Source organism: Kogia breviceps, chromosome 12 (assembly GCF_026419965.1).
Source record: "Kogia breviceps isolate mKogBre1 chromosome 12, mKogBre1 haplotype 1, whole genome shotgun sequence".
In the NCBI taxonomy this organism is placed as follows: Eukaryota; Metazoa; Chordata; class Mammalia; order Artiodactyla; family Physeteridae; genus Kogia; species Kogia breviceps.
The window spans coordinates 84,298,899-84,312,460 of NC_081321.1; the positions used below are offsets into that span (position 1 = coordinate 84,298,899).

The 13,562-nt window shown below is 36.0% G+C and overlaps 1 protein-coding gene across 2 annotated transcripts in view; it reads right to left on the bottom strand.

Moving 5' to 3' along the window:
• The window catches only part of NUP37 (nucleoporin 37), a 42,852-nt gene that overhangs the window by 24,049 nt on the left and 5,241 nt on the right, over positions 1 to 13,562 (bottom strand). For both annotated transcript variants that reach the window (XM_067009990.1, XM_059081978.1), the window contains exons 3-5: positions 8,180 to 8,304; positions 6,475 to 6,547; positions 4,218 to 4,312 (exon numbers count right to left, since the gene is read on the bottom strand). In XM_067009990.1, coding sequence (XP_066866091.1) covers positions 4,218 to 4,312; positions 6,475 to 6,547; positions 8,180 to 8,304 — 293 coding nt within the window. The remainder of the gene's footprint in view (positions 1 to 4,217; positions 4,313 to 6,474; positions 6,548 to 8,179; positions 8,305 to 13,562) is intronic.

The window sequence follows — 13,562 nt, forward strand, 5'->3', positions numbered from 1 at the left end:
GCTCCATAGCATGTGGGATCTTCCCGGACTGGGGCACGAACCCGTGTCCCCTGCATCGGCAGGCGGACTCTCAACCACTGCGCCACCAGGGAAGCCCTATGTACTTATTTTTAATAAACGTGTTTTTGGTGTCATATTTAAGAAACCATTGCCAAATCCAAGGTCATAAAGATTTCCTGTTTTTCTTCTCAGAGTTTTCTAGTTTTAGCTGGATGTTGTTGAGGATTCTGCATCTATATTTATAAGGAATATTGGTGTGCAGTTTTCTTTTTGGGGGATGTCTTTGTCTGGTTTTGGTATCAGGATAATGCTGGCCTTACAGAATGAGTTAGAAAGTGTTTCTTCCTATTCTACTTTCTGGAAGCATTTGAGAGACTGGTGGTTAATTCTTCTTTAAATGTTTGGTAGAATTTACCAGTGAAGAATCCTGTCCTGGCCTTTCTTTGTTGTGAAATTTTTGATTACTGATTCAATTTCTTTGTTATAAGTTTATTCAGATTTTCTATTTTTTCCTTGAGTTTTGGCAGTTTTGTGTTTCCAGGAATTTGTTCATGTCACCTAGGTTATTTAATTTGTTGGTGTATAACTATTCATAGTATTCTCTTATAATCCTTTTCATTTCTGTAAGGTTGGTAGTAGTGTCCCCACTTTTTCTGATTTTACCATTTGTAGTGTTCTCTCTTCGTCTGTCTAGCTAATTAATTTTAGCTATAATATGTTTTTAGCTATATATGTTAATTTTGTTATATCTTTTCAAAGAAACATCTTTTGGTGTCATTGATTCTACTGTTTTCCATTCCCTATGCTGTTCATCTCTGCTCTAATCTTTATTATTTCCTTACTTCTGCTAGCTTTGGGTGTCTTTACTCTTTTTTTTTAGCTTCTTAAGGTGTCAATTTAGGTTAATGATTTGAGTTCTTTCTTCTTCTTTTTTTTTTTTTTCTTTTTTTTTTTTTTTTTTTTTTGCGGTATGCGGGCCTCTCACTGCTGTGGCCTCTCCCATTGCGGAGCGCAGGCTCCGGACGCGCAGGCCTAGCAGCCATGGCTCACGGGCTTAGTTGCTCCGCGGCATGTGGGATCTTCCCGGACCAGGGCACGAACCCGTGTCCCCTGCATCGGCAGGCGGATTCTCAACCACTGCGCCACCAGGGAAGCCCCTTTCTTCTTTTTAATGTAGGTGCTCACAGCTATAAATTTCCCTCTGAGCACTGCTTTTACTGCATCCCATAAATTCTGTATGTTGTGTTTTCATTTTCACTCATCTCAAGGTATTTTCTAATTTCCCTTGTGATTTCCTTCTTGACCTACTGGCTAATTAATGACAGTGTGTTATTTAATTTCCATGTATCTGTAGATGTTCTATTTTCCTTCTGTTAATGATTTCTTGTTCATTCCACTGTGATCAAAGAAGATACTTTTATGATTTCAATCTTTAAAAAAAATTATGTAGATTTATTTTGAGGACTAACATATGGTTTATTCTAAAGAGTGTTCCAGATACACTTGAGAAGAATGTGTATTCTGCTGATGTTGGGAGTATGTGGAGTGTTTTGTATATGTCTAGTTGGTTTAAAATGTCGTTAAAATCCTCTACTTCTTTACTGAACTTCAGTCTAGTTATTCTATTTAGCATGTCATTTTAAAGCATGGCATCACCAGCATATAATACTACTCCCAAGATGACATAGGCTTTGAGTATGATTGGACAAGGATATCACTAAGGTATCTTTACCAACAACATAGAGACCCAGACTATGGTAGGCATTACTCTATTAGTACAGTGACAGGAATGATTCCTAGGATGTAAATGGCTATTTCATCTGCCCAAATTGCACAGCTGCCATTTGGCTGGTGTCTTTATTCGTAACTAGACAATTCTGTACTTTGAGTTAATGAAGACAGTTGTACTGAAGCATTTTTCTGTTGTAGTTTGTCCCCTCAGAATTCCTTCTTTTCTTTGAGAGTGTATGTTACTACTCTTCCTTAAACTTGATTTACTTATATCTTCTGTTTTTGTTAAAAATCTTATCTATATTGTTTGGCTTTCAGCCCCAAAATTTGACTTTAAAAGCCAATCAGAAATGCCCTTCTGGTTGGCAAATTAAGCTGATAAATTCTAAATTTAGCTCTCCAGCTATTGCTATAATGATGTTACCAACCTCCAAAATCTCAGAGACTTAGAAAAATAAGCATACATTTCTTGCTCATGGGTCTGTGGGAAGTTCTATTTCATGCCAGATGGTTCCATATCTGCTTAATGTGCTTTGCATTCTGGGGCCAGTAGCTATCTAGGACATGCTTATATTATAGGAGAAGACAGAGGACAGTTGGTCAGGACAAATCATGTAAAACATTTAAAGTGTCTGCTTGAGTCACACCTGCTAACATTACACTGGCTTAAACAAGTCACATGGCTAAGCCCAACAAAGTGGGAAAACCTCCTTCCACAGGAGCAGGAAAGGGAGAGTAGGTATTCACTGAACAATAACACCATCAACCACAGCCTAGCAAAGTAAGACAATTAGGGCAACATAGTAAATGTCAAAAAGTTAAATTTATTTAAATTAAATGACTTACTTTGAAGTTAAGTTCTTTCTCCTTTTTAGAGTAATAATGTTCTTTTTAAAATAAAATGATGGTAATAATAGAAGGCAGCAGAACTTTAAAAAATTCTTCGTACTTGACAAAAAGCTGGCCACCCTCTATCAGTCCCCTATATTTCAGGACAATTTTACTGTTCTATGAAAATCCCAAAGTCTCCTACAAAAAAAAAATCACAAATCTCTGAATAATCCCAGGTCCCTCTGGCTGTTGTTCACTATTCAGAGGCTATTCCTTGGCTTGCAAAGACACTCATTTTCCCCTTCTCAGGTTTCATTATTCCAAATGCTTGTAATTAGGATGCTCCGTGTGTTAGAGAATTAAAACGTCATTATTTCTCTCTAGTGATCTAATTTAAGTTTTACATTAAAAATGGCCCCACTTATTTTTCCATTGCTATACAAACTTAGTTTTGTTTTTTTGTTTTTTTGCGGTACGCAGGCCTCTCACTGTTGTGGCCTCTCCCGTTGAGGAGCACAGGCTCCGGACGCGCAGGTTCAGCGGCCATGGCTCACGGGCCCAGCCGCTCCACGGCATGTGGGATCTTCCCGGACTGGGGCACGAACCCGTGTTCCCTGCATCGGCAGGCGGACTCTCAACCACTGCGCCACCAGGGAAGCCCCAAACTTAGTTTTTTTTTAACACTCGGGACCCTACAATCTTAATGTCATGTAAATCTTTCATGTCCTTGACATGAAAATTTTATTAAAAATAATGGCCTATGACTCTATAACTTTAAAAAGATGAGCTATTGAGAAGATTAAAATTTAAAAAGAAGCTAGTGGCTTTACTTCCAATGTGAAAGGACACATATTTAGTAGTTTTATATGTATACAAGTATTAACTAATGATTTTGTCATAGCTTTATCAAACATTAAAGCTATGCAAAATAGCAGAGCAGTGTTTTTTTTGGGGGGTGGTTCTTTTTGCTGACAGTACTGTCAAAGCAAATGAAGCAATTGGCACTCCTCTAATGACTGCTTCACTCCTGACTCTTCAGCTTATTTCCACCTCCTACTCTTGCTCTTCATCTCGTTCTTTACTTGTGATATTCTCCAGCTTTAGGCACTATTAAAACGTTATAGCCACCTGATCTGTTCCAAACTAGGGGGTGAGGTGGAAGAATGTGATATTGTAGTGCATCTACAGAAGAACTTTATACAGAGACTTTTGAATTTGTCAAAACGCTAAATTTCCCGTGAGTCTTGCTCTAGCAAATGAGATTCTCAGTTCATTATTAAACACTAACTTATCAGATAGGATCTATGAAATAACTTCACAATATGGCAAATGCCTTTTATTATCCTATTGATTGTGGCCACTGTTTGACCTAATATATATTTAGATTTCATAAATGTGCAAATCTAAAATAAGAGGCAGAGAGGCACCCATGAATCAGCAAGGGAAGTTTCCATTAAATGGGATGAGAACTCAACTCACTGGTTTTGAAACTCATGTTGGTGTCATACCTACATTTTAAATAAAGTATGCTTCTTTTATAACATTTTGTGGAATATATATAGAAGTTTACATTTTCTCTAATTTTTAAAATGTAGTTCTCATTAAAATAAAATGAAAATTCAAAAATTTGGCTGTAACTTATATAAGCAACATACCTGCAGGTATGATCATCACTCACACTTGCAATTTCTTGGCCTTCTTTGGGATCAAATACCAAACCATTAATGAAATCTGAATGGCCCTCTAAAACCTGACATAAGGGGAAAAGTTAGTAAGAACACAGGAAAATAACCTACAATATTCCTACCTAATAGTTTTACTTCATTGCTTCCACTGCATGCTTCTCTTTTCTATAAATATTTCTTAAGCAATCTGCTATTTTTAAAACATGATTTATACACCCACCTTTCTAGAAGGTTTATCTTGGAAAGCTGATCATTCAACACACTGTTATTAGCTTGATCTTTCTTTTCTAGTACGCATTTCTTACAAAAACAGAGACTTTTTTAAAAAAACTGTACCTGTCCTCATATCACCTCATTTCTCACTTATTACATAAAGATTAAATATAAGTTAAAGTTAGAAGAACTTTCTAGGGGCTCTGAAATAGAGTCTCCTTCGATTTTTTACCTTATACCTGCTGCTCTGTACACTGGCTGCTCCCTAACAAATACATAGCATGGACTTCACCTTCTACTGTCTTTATTCACTTGCTCAATGTGACTGCCAGCACTGGAGACAGCTAGTATTATAAGCCCATTATCATAACAACCCAGCAATTCTCTTCTGGCCACAGAAGAAATAAATGGGAAGTTTTAAGGTAGAGGACTATGCAAGTAGGAAGGTCCAATCAGTCTAAATCTTTATAACTGAAATCCTAAACAGGTCTGTCAGATATCAGATATTTAAATATTTTAATGGATATTGTTCTTGCTTCCTATTTTCCTTCCAAACACTTGAATTTGATCTCAGTTGTAAGATTAATAAAGTGGTTCTATTTGGTACTGTTTACTATTTGGAAATATGTAATTAGGAAAAAAAAGGACTTGATTCAAACATCCTGTGTAAGTTTAACAAACCCAGGTCCTCCAAATCATTCTTCAGAGCTTATGTGACAGTCTACAAGCCAGATCAAATTAACATTAAATATTTAATGTCTATTATAACTAACAATAATTGTTAGTAACTATTGACTTTTGATGAGTCAAAGTTTTATGTGTCATTTGTACAGACAATCACTGATACAGCTTTAAATTAATATATACAGTGCACTATATTATGGTAAAATTGTATATAGCCCATCGTATATAGTTTAGAGCATAACTTTTACTGTTTTCTAAATGATTGGAAAAGTTTATAGTTTATCTGTTTTATAACATTATTCAGTTTTGATTTACTAGAAAGTCAAGAAGGCAATACTGTTCTTATAAAAAACATGATTCAGTTTCAATCCAAACTGAGGTATTTATTTAATGAATTCCCCTCCACTTTATTGAGACATATAACACTGTGTAAGTCTAAGGTATACAACATGATGATTTGATATACATATATATTGTGAAACGATTACCATAATAGGATTAGTGAAATGACTCCCACAATAGGGTTAGTTAATACCTCTATCACCTCATAAAATTACCATTTTTGTTTTGTGGTGAGAACATTTAAGATCTACTCTTTTAGCAACTTTCAAGTATATAATACAGTATTGTTAACTATACTTGTCATGATGTACAGTAGATCCCCAGAACTTATTCCACTTATAACTGGAAGTCTGTACGCTTCAATCATCATCTCCCCATTTCCCACACTCCCCAGGTCCTGACAACCACCATTCTATTCAGTTTCTATGAGTTCAGCTTTAGAAAAATTCCTCCTATAAGTGAGATCACATAGTATTTGTCTTTGTCTGACTTATGAGGCAGAAGCTATGATCATCCCCATTTTACAGGTAAGGAAATGAGCACAGAGAGATTGGGAATTTGACCAAAGTCACACTATCACTAAAGTGGTAGAGCTGGGGTTCAAAGCCAGGTGGTCTGGCTCCTGTGTCTGTGCTTTTAGCCACTCTGTAGTCCTGCCTCTCACTATGCTGTGCTGTGTGTGTTCCCTTGAAGTTCAACTCTTACTCTATGTGTGTTCATGTCTATTATACTGAATTTCTAATTCTCCCTCATTTGCTGTGTCTACCTAATATTTTAATTTAATAAGTGATATCAGATTTATAATCTGCAGTCCTTACTATGATCCTTGTTACTTACTACAGCCTAAAATAAAGTAAATGAGATTCTAAACTACATATTTTAAAGGTAAGCATAAAGTCATTTTAAATTGGGATAAATCCAATTAAAAAAGCAAAAATAATAAGTATGTTTTAAAATAAAGATTTACAAATTATACTTGTCAACATACCTTGTATTCATTTTTATCTTGAAGGTCTGAAGTAAATAATCTAATTTTCATATCAGCAGCAGAAGTGCAAAATCTGGAAGTAGGAAAAGGAAAACAAACCCATTTTTAGCCTAAGTGAAAGTTCTCCCAACCTCCAACCACCAAAGCTGTTTTCATAACTCATGATCATGTTTTTGTTTGGGCAGAAAGGGGATGCTGTGGCTCTGTTGTAAAAAGTGTTATTACAACTATTACTCAAAGTAGGAGGCACTTAAATATCTTTGGAAAACATACAAAAATTAGTATATTGTTTGTCTCTTCAATAAGAAATGTTTAGAATTTTATTATAAATCACCACATGAATTTAATGTTTAACTTTTTCTTAAAGGCAGAAAAGGATGGGCATCTTTATTTAGCTAAGTCAATATTAGATATTATAAATAGTTAATAATTTTAGATATTAAAAAGTTATACATCTTAGCCTTTGACTTCTTCAGTTATCCATAAGCCTTCTTTCTTTAAGATATATTAAATTCAATAAATTAGACAGAAGACGATAATCTTTTTATACCTATAAAAGCTGATATACTTCTATCTACTAAAAGTTGGAGTATTATTCACATTGACCGTAACATTTAAGGTACTGTTTATAAGTACATCAATGTATGTTACATTAAAAATCAGGGCTTCCCTGGTGGCGCAGTGGTTGAGAGTCCGCCTGCCGATGCAGGGGACACGGGTTCGTGCCCCGGTCCGGCAAGATCTCACATGCTACGGAGCAGCTGGGCCCGTGAGCCGTGGCCACTAAGCCTGCGCGTCCGGAGCCTGTGCTCCGCAACAGGAGAGGTCACAGCATCTAATCAATAAACAACTATTTTTTAACTAGTTGTCTTCAATCCTTAAATTTTTAGATTCTCAGCATGTCAGATTATGGCTGAGGAAGAAACAGAAGTTATATTTATATATTGGAAAACAAAGTTTATTTCCAATTGTCTTCAGATAAATGAGTATCACATGGATCTAAATTTCTCAAGTTCTGACTGCGTTAAAGTTAACCATTTCTCTCAATTAATACATTTAGTTTAATTAATTAATTATATTTATTTTTTTGGCCGAGCCGCATGGCATACGGGATCTTAGTTCTCTGACTGGGGTTCACACCTGTGCCCCCTGCAGTGGAAACATGGAGTCTTAACCACTGGACTGTCATGGAAGTCCCCTATGTTTATTTAATTTAAATAAAGTTTAAATTATAGAAGGCTCCTAATCTATAGACCTGGATATGTTGGTAGGTCTCTGCTACCATGCCTTTTCAATGATTAAGAGCCATTGGAAGAAATAGATCAAAGCCAGCAGGGAAATGCTTTCTCTTGTCCAAGCCTTTCTTGGAGGTGAAATTAAAAGTTATAGGGAAGTAAAGTACAAATTGATCCTTGAACAACATGAGTTTGAACTCCACAGGTCTACTTATATGTGGACATTTTCCGATAGCAAATACTACACTGCTACACAGTCTGTGGTTGGTTGAATCCTCAGATGTGGAGGAACCTCGGAGAGGGAGGGCTGTTTACAAATTATACTCAGGTTATAACCACCCCCTGCTGTGTTGTTCAGGCGTCAACTGTAGCTCTTCTCCCCACAACTGGGACTATGCTGTTGTACAGTACTCATAACCAGAGCTGAAATTTTCTAATCTTTTGCCTTTCCTTGACAATGTTAAACTTACTTGATTACTGGAGGCAATGAATTAAGTCTAGTCTCTGGGCTCCAAGCTATGCCATCAACCCTGACTCCATGGTGAAATGTTCGTAGTGTTTTATACTGAATTCCTTCAATGTCTGCTTCTTCTTCCTAAGCATACACAATAAATGTTTTAATAAGTTATGAGAACAAACAATATAAAACTGTGTATCTCATTATAATGAAGAATTTATCAGGAGGCCATAAATATTCTTTTGAGAAGTTCAAAAGCAGATCAGATATTAAGATGTAACTGGTTTATTGAACAACAACAAAAATATCTAAAGCTGTCTAAGCCTCACAAAATAACTCTTTAAGGTAACTAAGAACAAACAATATACTTGTTATACTTTATCTTACTTAGGAGACATTTTATACCTAATAGTAAATACATTTCACAGCAAACACAATGAAAATGGAATGCTCTAAGAATCAGAATATTCTAGGTAAATGAATTACCATGCATGGATTATCAAGTGACAATATAAAAATATATACTGGACATATTATGTACAAGATACTTTGTGCCTTATGATGCCTCAAAGTCATTATAATGAGTATCAATAATTTTCACACAGTATTATACATGGCACAATACATGTGTGGGATGTTACAAACTATTCATCTATACTATATACTGTTACACTCTATGAATAGTGAATATGCAAATAATGATCTGATTAGTCTTCTGGATATTTGATTCTGGGTAAGATGTTTAATAAAGTCAGCTTATCTCCTTAGCTTAGTACTACTAAAATGATTTCAGTTTATTCTCATGGAAAGGTGAGGAAAAAAATGAATTTTAAAAAGTCAAGTCATTTCTGTCTGGCAATACGGACAATAACCAGAAAAGCTTTCTGACACAAAAATAATGCAAAAATCCAAATCCAGAGAAGCAACTGAGTACCAAGGCATAAAGCTATCTTAAGGACATCTGCCCACATCCAGTAACTAACAACTTCAGTTTGTAGGGGATGAAAGACAAAACTTAGTGCCTGAACAAAGAGGGATGCAGATCAGAGACCTCTGCATAGATCCAGGACCTTTAAAGGGGAAGTAGGGGGAGAAAACCCCCAAAACCAAAAGTGCCAGGCAAAATATGTACCGTGGGTGAAGGCCAAGAAAGAGAAAAAGCCACTTGTGAGAAATCTCAACCATTGGCTGGCCCTAACGTGAGTTTGGGGCTGGAATTCACATTAACTATGTGCTCCAGAAAATGACAATTTATTTTAAAATGTCCATATGTTGATAGTGGCCCCAAGCACTTGGCAAAGGCAAATTCTCTTTGGGTGAACTTCCTCTACACAGGTCTCATAAAGTTCTGACAGATATAGTTTAATCAAATATGATCTTACCTGCACGCACTACTACATATGAAAACAAAGTACCACAAACACAAACAGAAGAATCAACCTGGAGACATCAGATTAAAAAATTAGATACAGGGACATCCCTGGTAGTCCAGTGGTTTAAGAATCTGCCTCCAATGCAGGGGACACGGGTTCAATCCCTGGCTGGGGAACTAATACCCCACATGCCACGAGGCAACTAAGCCTGTGTGCCACAATGACTGAGCCCACACACTCTGGAGCCCAAGTGCCACAATTAGAGAGCCCGTGTGTACTGCAACTACTGAGCCTGCGCGCCACAAGTAGAGAGAAGCCCACACACTGCAACGAAGAGGCCCCACGCTGCAACTAAGACCTGACACAGCCATAAATAAATAAATAAATATTTAAAAAATTAGATACAAAAAAGATGTATTTTTAAGGATCTAGAGGAGGTAATCAAAAAATGAGTAAGCAACAAGAGATTACCCAAAATGACCAGGCAGATTTTAAAAGGAGCTAAATAAAAATGTCTAGATAAAAATACCATAATGAGAAAAAAAAAATCAATGCTTAGAGGAGCTGGAAGACAGATTTGAAAAAAACTATTCAGAATGCAGCTAAGAGAAGACAAAAAAAATGTTAAGAGGGATTCAGGGAGAAGTTCTACCATATATCTAATTTGGGTTGTAGAAGAAATGAGTAGAGGGAATGGGGGAAGAGTCAATATTTGAAGAGATAATGGCAAAAGATTCATCATACTTGATCAAAGGTACCAATATGTACATTTAAAAAGAACAATAAATCCTGGGCAGCTTAAAAAAAAATCTGCAGTTAGACACAACATAGTAAAACTTCAGAACACACAAACTCTCATGATATATACATATTTGTGTGCATATATAGGTGTGTGCATATATGTGAGGGGGAGGGGGAGGGGGAGAGGGGGAGGGAGGGAGGGCGGGAGGGAGAGAGAAGGCAAGAGAGTGAGAGAGGTCTCTTAGAAATAGCAGCCAGAAAGAAAAGACAGGTTTCCTATAAAAGAGTAATAATTAGAACAACCATTGACTTCTTAGGAGAAACAAATGCAGGCAGACAGTGGAATATCTTCAAAATGACAGGAAAAACTGTTGAATTGTAGCCACAACAAAAGTGTTTCTCAAGAATGAAGTTGTCTTAAAAATATTTTCATAAAAACCAAAACCAAGGGTTGGCATCAGTGAAGTCTCACTAAAGGATCTCCAAAAGCAGAGGCTGACAAACTATGGCTAAAGGGCCAACTCTGGTCTATGGTCGGGTTTGGTATGGTCCACAAGCTGAGAATCATTTTTATATTCTTAAAGAGTCATAAGAAACAAAGAATAATTTGCAACAGACACCTCAAATGGCCTGGCAAAGCTTAAAATATTTACTACCTGGCCCTTCACAGAAAAAGTTTAAACTTTTTCTCGTAGTAAAGGATGTGCTTTTAGGTGAAAAGAAATGACCCCAGAAGGCAGGCCTGAGATGTAATGAACAGTGAGTAAAAAAAATCAAAGGCAAACATGCACATAAATCTAAACAAATACTAGTCACATAAACAATACTGAATTAGTGGGGTAAAATGAAAAGAAAAATGATAGAGAACTAAAATATAACAGTAAGTCTTTAGGGGTAACAGTTCAAGTGTCAAAGGTCCTTGCTTTGTTCATGAAGAAGTTAAAGATATTAATTTTAACACTAATTAAGGATGCATATTAAAATATCTATGGCAACCATTAAAAGAAGAGAAACAAAACGTAAAACTTCCCAACTATCAGGGAGAAAAAGGATGAAAGGAGGGGGTAACAAAACTCAAACAGAAGACATAAGAATACACATACTGGCAATGTTTTCAGTAGTAAAATACTATGTGATAGAGGAAAAGATTAATTGTGGTATGTTCATATTATAAAACACCATACTACAATGAAGATATATGAATTTTGACATAGAGGAATCTAACAAATATACTGTCAATAACAAACAGTAGAAGAACATCATACAGAATAATTTCACTGATATAAAGTCTAAAACATGCAAAACAATATGCTGATTTGCAATACCTACACATGGTAACTCTGAAGCAAAACAAAATTTCGGACATGGTTACCTGTTGGGGCTGAGAAGAAAAGGCAGTAAGGAAAGAAAACCCAGGGGGCTTCAAAGGAATTGCAAATGTTCCCTTTCTTAAGCCAGGTAGTAGGTATACAGAGATCTATTATTATTCTTTATACCTTATGTGATGATACATATTTTAAAACATGCTTTATAAGCTTAAAATATTGCAATTTTAAAAATAATCATTGTTTTGTTATTTAAATAAAAAACCCTAAATGGGTCTTGAGACTAAAGCACACTTTTTCATGACAAATTTGCCCAAGGAATCTTCTGTGCTGACTATAGTTATTCTTCATAAAAGTTTCTAAGATTATGAAATAGGATTAGGGAAAAAATCCAGAGCAGGTGAAACTTGATATTTAATTGAATACATATGTCTATACAGATAGAAATTATGTGAAGGACTGTTCTAAGAATTCCATTCATCCTGAATCTCAATCCAAAGTTTTAGAATGTGTACTTTAATTGAATCCTAGTGGATGTGTTGATTTTTCCAGGACAGCCTTTGCAATCCTAGCAGTCATCTCACAAATATATTCCATATATCTTTCTCTATGTGATTCAGATACCCTTTGAAAATTACTTTAAATTTCAGGTGAGCTTAACAGAAAAAAGCTTTACCATAAATGAAAAAAGGAAACAGAAATGCATTTATCAAGGAAAGAAAAACTGTCAAATTTTATTACTTCATAATTTGTCTGTATAATAACTGTATAGCTAACAGCCAGACATCCCAAAGCAGCAATCACTAAGTAATTTAAAAGTAAGGTTAGGAGCCTAATCATATCTGACTTCATAGTTTGGGTTACATCTATTTTTCCAGACTTGACAAATCAATCTTCTAAAAATGAAGTTTTTACCATAAAAACACACATTATTTTGCTACTGTAACAACAGTATTGATAATTAGGTCCTGTAATTTGTTATCGAAGGTATATATGGAGTTATCGGGTGGTCGTGGGGATAAAGAAATCCCAGGGACTGTACAGCCTGAGTTTTATGTACTACCAGTGAAACCTTTTTTTCCTGGCAGCAATGTCTGCCATTGAGCCAACTAAAAGGCCAGGGTGTGTGTGAGGTATAGGCAGAGATTAACGCTATTTTGGGTTTAGTCTGGGGTGTAGGCAGTATTGTATAAGCAGGAAATTAAGATACCTTGGAAAACTTGCTATAATACAAATCCTCACACAAGGCTCCAGCATATTTGAGGTTGGGGCAACGCCAGGCTGGTGAAAGGGCTATTCTAAGGGCTTGAAATTGGCAGGCCCCCACCCCGCCACACCCATCTAAGGCCAGATACAGAATTTTAGTTGGATGAGACTGTAAAATTTACCTAGTCTACTTCTTTCATCTAATGCTTAAATCTCTAGTAGGCCGTTTGAAAAAAAGTTTGTACAACCCTTCTCCAAACATTTTCAAGTGAGAGGGAACTAGCTATTTTTGGGGACAGCTTATTCAATTTGGGGGGTAGTTCTAATTATTCGAAGAGTTCTCTTTAACATTAAACCAAAATCTGTTTCCATGTAAATTCTATTCATTGCTCCAAATTCTGCTCTCTGGAACCATCAATGAGGTAGTCTAATTCAGTGACGGCAAATACCTGGCCATAGCTGATCTCTCCTAGGTGAACACACTCAAAGAAGCAGTTTCAGCATCAGTCTGAAAGCATTATAAGCAACAACTCCACTCAAATAGAACTGACAAATAACATAAAAACCAGTTACCCTTCTGAGTCTAATCCCTCTTTCACATGACAGTTTTAACCTTTTTAACACCACTCGGAAATTTGTCTTCACATAACATTATCTCCTTTGAATCATAATACACTGCTAAGAACTGAAGTAAACACTAAATATTACTGTCCATTTACAGAGGAGGATATGGAGTTGTTCTGTCCAGTAT